At 32.4% G+C, this 4955-nt stretch overlaps 1 protein-coding gene across 2 annotated transcripts; it reads left to right on the top strand.

The window, feature by feature from the left end:
* Positions 1-432: 432 nt before the first annotated feature.
* Positions 433-4653, top strand: LOC110792766 (23 kDa jasmonate-induced protein). 2 transcript variants are annotated; one of them, XM_021997590.2, is made up of 2 exons: positions 433-952; positions 1466-4235. In XM_021997590.2, the coding sequence occupies exons 1-2, from the start codon at positions 506-508 to the stop codon at positions 1559-1561; spliced, it is 543 nt and encodes a 180-aa protein (XP_021853282.2). In that variant the 5' UTR covers positions 433-505; the 3' UTR covers positions 1562-4235. The 2 variants fall into 2 exon arrangements, with proteins under 2 accessions (XP_021853282.2, XP_021853281.2); XM_021997589.2 differs by lacking the exon at positions 1466-4235 and adding an exon at positions 4253-4653 and having other exon boundaries at positions 435-952.
* The last annotated feature ends 302 nt before the right edge of the window (positions 4654-4955 follow it).

The raw sequence follows: 4955 nt of genomic DNA, 5'->3' as shown, positions 1-4955 counted from the left end.
CTCTCTATAAAAATACAATCTGATTAAATCCTTAAAAGTTACCGGGAAACCTCCAAGGTATCTCACCGGAAAAACCCCACAACACATTTTTTCCTAGTAAGAAAACATTTCTTACGGAGTATTAGATCAGAACCTTATACAGCTGAATTGAACCAAGTTTGTTAAATGCAGAACTTTAGATCGGACTTTTGAGAGGAGGAGGGAGGATAAAGAAATCTTCGCCATCAAGAACCATGTACATCCGTCCGGTAGGAATTGAATTTGTGGACCTTATTTTGTATACATATTATAAGTATTACTTGGTTGTTACTAACGTATACGTCATCCATTACTTATTAGATGATACAATCGGGTTTTAGACACTATTTACGTAAATTTCTTTGACTGGGAATGAATTTTGCAATGGATTTCAGTATATAAAGGGCTGGATAGCGGATAGCAAATATGCAAGAGAGTTGTCAAAACACAATAAAACTATAAAAATAAAAAATAAAAGAAAAAGAAAATGAATCCATTCGGGGCAGCAATTACAGATCAAACCTTGAAACAAATGTCAAAATACAGAGGTAAAGAAATAACACAAGAAGACAGAGCAAGAGAGGCAATGAGATTAATCCATGCTGAAGACAAGAACATAAGTGCTCTTCAACATGTATTGAATCTTAAGTCAAAATATGGTAATGGAGTTACAACACTATGTCTTGTGTATAATGGTACTGGTGATACTCTTAAACTTGTTGAGGAAAAGGATTGGTCTGGTTATATATATAATGAACAACCTCCCAGATCCTTTCAAAATGGTCAGTGGCTTGCTTTCCTCCATGCCCACCCAACTTCTCAAGCTGTAGGCACTGAAGCTGCTCGTGTGTACCGCGGTAACAATGTTAAAGGAGAGGTTCGTGACTATATGATTGCTTGGTCTACCCCTTGGGGTCCTAACTTCCAAAACTCGGTCAGTATTTATAATTAATTAATTAAGCTTACACTTTCAATTCAATCCTAGTATATTCTTTTTTATCTAAACTAATTCTTCTTATAATATCATCACATTCAAACCCACCCATTTTCTCATATTTTCTTGATTTCATGGGTCGACGATCTCTACACCTCTCGCCTTCTCGAACACTAGTTAATATTGAAACAATTCTACGGAGTAACAATTTTTTGTATAAATTATGATTATGCTTACACAAAAGTTATCAAATATGGTCGATCAGTGTGAAAACTTGTGTGGGAAAAAATAAATTACGGATAAGTTGATAAATGTGAAAATTAAACTGATGCAAGTTACTCCCTCCGTCCCGAATTATTTGAAACGGTTTGACTTTTTCACTATTCACATAATTCACTTTGACCCTATTTTATTTCAAATATGAAAACAAATGTTAGTATATAATATATTGTTGGATTCATCTTAATATATATTTTCAAAATATTAATATTTATAAGTTTTTATAATATGTAGTTCAAGATATTGGTGGAGAAAGTTGTGCATTGGCAAGCGTGTCCAGTCAAAACGTTGCGAGTATTTCGGGACGGATGGAGTATTTTCAAATGGTGAAAGTTTAAACAACGGGAGTATAACGGAGTACTATTATAGGTTGCTAATGACTCCGTATGTATAGTTATAACGGAGTATTTTTTATCAATGATGTCTTGGCATAATGGTTAAGATTGAAGTCATGTGTATAATAGGTCAAAGGTTCAAATCCTTCTCCCCAATTTATAGTTTATATTGCCCTTATGGCTCATTTGCACCCAAAAATAACATAACGGAGTACTTTTGGCATCTCCTGAATGCATCGCACGACTATTTTGTATTCTCCAGACGTGATTAAATTTGTTAGTTCATGTTATATATGGAATACTTAGAGCATGATCAGCCCCAAGTCTTAAGACATGAGTTGTGCTGACATGCCATATGATTCATCAGTCTTAAGATCAAACATATAGAAATTGTATCATTGAACTTTTGAAGTAGACAGGTCTTATCAAAGCCTTAAAGTGAGTCTTGAAAAATTAAGACTCAACTTAAGACTTGGTATGTGAGTTAAATTAAATAATAAAATGATATTTTACATAAATTTACAAGTCTTAAATGATTTAATGGGTGAAGAGCTAAATTTGATTGAATCTTAAGGAGTCTTAACAATAATTTAATTATTTAATATTAATGAAATGTTGACAAGGCAAATGAAGAAAATCTTAAGATAAGACCCCCTTGATCTTGCTCTTACCAGCTTTTACGCACGAGGCAAACGTACGTGGCATTTTACATAAATATTGTAATTTTATAAAATAAATTTTATACGGAATATGTACTATACTAACGTTTTAGTACATATGTTCTTTACATTATGCTTTATAATATTTTCGACATAAAAAATTACTATCTCACCCCTTTTACCTCACAACATTTACAATTTTCCACTCACATTTTCTTACTGTATTTATTTTATTCTTACACTTAAATTACCCACTTTTTTACACATATCTCTTACTTTATCTATATTACTAGTCTTATATGTACGCGATGCGTGCAGATATGAGAAACAGATTTGTGTTATTACATTTAAACCTGAAATAATATGTAAATAATATAATATAAACGCGTAGCGTGCGAATATAAGAAACATATAACTTAGATAGAGCCGAACACATATAAACAGATTGATTAAAATGGTAAGAATTTATTTAAGGGGCTAGATTGATATGATTAAAATGCTTCTTTAAGTGTGAAGGATATTTTAGTGATCGAAGAGGGACACCAAAAGTGGTTTACTAAAATAACCTCACTTTTTCACTTATATAATAGAGGTTATTATATTCACCCACATTTTTACACGTTTTTTATATTTTATCTTAATATTTGTGCAGTAATAAATATAAAGATCATTATGAAATAGAGATATAGTAGTTGCTTAAATAAATGGAAAAAAGATTACTCGGCCCGAAGAATAACATTTACTGTGCAAAATACTCGGCCCGAAGGATCATTTGTGCAAATACTTATACTCTTCTTTCTTCGGTTTCTATATTACTCACTCCGTCCCTTAATACTTGACCGCTTTCCTTTTCAGATCGTCCCTTTATACTTGCACCGCTTTTATAAATGGAAGTCTTTACTAATATTATATTATTTCTCACACTGACCTACTACCCCACATACACCCCTATTCCCTACAAAAAAATCATTTAAAAATCAACACTCCTCACTCACCACTCCCCCCATTACACATTTTCTACTAACTATATTAAAAAAAATACCCCACTATCAACAAATATCGATATTTAAATTAATAAGTCAATTCAAATGTCTTAAACTCCACACCGGTCAAACCGATGCAAGTATTAAGAGACGGAGGGAGTAATACTATGCAGAATAATAAGGAGCATAGGGAGTAAGATAGAGAAAATATATGCCAAGTTGTCGAAGTATTAATGAAGTCTATAAGATAAGAAAGCAAGTCTCCGTAGATTGTTTCTTGAAATAAATCTAACGATAGTTACAAAGTACATTTTTACAATTCAAATCAAATCATTGCAATCTTAAATAAAAAACATACACCAATGAAGACTTATCAAAATATAGCTATATATTACCTCTATTTCTTTACGATTTGAAAAATGTGTCCAAAGTATAAAACTTTGATCATAAACTTTCACTTGCTTTTTCCGGCCGTATTTATTTAAGAAATACACTTGGTCGGACACAGATATTAAGAAAAAAAATTGAATGGAATAAAGTAATAAAACAAGTGGGGTTGGGGTAGATATTTTAATAAGTAAAACAAGTGAGGACCATGTCATTTTAGAGGGGTGGAGGGTGGGTGTAGTTCTGAAATTATTTGTTTAATAGGGTGGTGGGACGTACATATAATATACGGAGTATTAGATAGATTATTTAATTAGATGGTGGGGTTGATAAGTTACTAAAAATGGCATGTGTATCTCTTAAATAAATACGGCCGGAAAAAGCAAGTGTATCCCTTAAATAAATACGGAGGGAGTACATTACATGTAAGCTCTTGTTAGATTAATCTCGATATGTATTTTTAGAATATCAATTTTTTATATTTTTTTAACATTCCAAATTGAATATATTAATACTTAAATATTAAAATAAAGTCCGTGCAATTAGTAACTATAAATAACTTAAAGTAAAGAAAATAGTACGTAGTATGTGGATGTTAACTATTATATTTATTTTCGTTAGATTTATACGTGTTCATTTTGAAATAATAAAATGTAGGTTTATACTGAGGTCCGTGAAAAGGACCATTTCCCCCAATATTGGTCTTACATTAGGGATTTGCTACAAAAGGCGGAAAAAATAACAGTCGACGAGACAGACAAGAAATGCACATCAGCTGTTAGTATTGGCGGTGTTACGTCCCCGGAATTCATTGCAATACTCAAGCACAGATTTAGCCCCGAGCCATAAAACATTATCATTATTGTGCCATCGAATAATTCATTGTATTGTCGTTTCATTTTCCCTTGACATACTCTGCGTTTATTTAACGTTTCCTAGAAGGTCGTATAGGAATAATTATTTGTTGCATATGTCGACTCTGTATGACTCGAAGCTAGTTGGTAATAATGTGATATGGAGTACGGAGTATTAATGTACTCCATTATGTTATTGTTGTTGATGTGTTCATTAAGTTTTTGTTTATAAATTATGGAAATAACATATGCTTGTTGATGTCGTAAGCGAATAAATAGTAGCACATTATCTTGTTGGGTGATTAAAGCGTCCAAAGGTACTGTCCTTAGGGACGAATGACCGCTTTGTGTGGAAGTCTCGCGGAAAATATATATGTGTCACGTAGTACTCTCCTCACGCCACATCATCCACTCATCATGTAGTATGTAATGGCAACCAAAAATCAATACAATGAGGTTCGAACACCAGACTTTCAGTTTGGATGATAATTCTCATTACCATCTTA

Source organism: Spinacia oleracea, chromosome 6 (assembly GCF_020520425.1).
Source record: "Spinacia oleracea cultivar Varoflay chromosome 6, BTI_SOV_V1, whole genome shotgun sequence".
Taxonomy (NCBI): domain Eukaryota; kingdom Viridiplantae; phylum Streptophyta; class Magnoliopsida; order Caryophyllales; family Amaranthaceae; genus Spinacia; species Spinacia oleracea.
Note: the sequence above shows the minus strand (reverse complement) of the source record. Positions and strands in the feature narration are given on the sequence as shown.

Coding starts and splice junctions, on each gene's coding strand:
- LOC110792766 (XM_021997589.2), top strand. CDS start 506: ATGAATCCATTCGGGGCAGCAATTACAGATCAAACCTTGAAACAAATG. Junction 953..4,252: donor GTCCTAACTTCCAAAACTCG/GTCAGTATTTAT, acceptor AATAAAATGTAG/GTTTATACTGAGGTCCGTGA.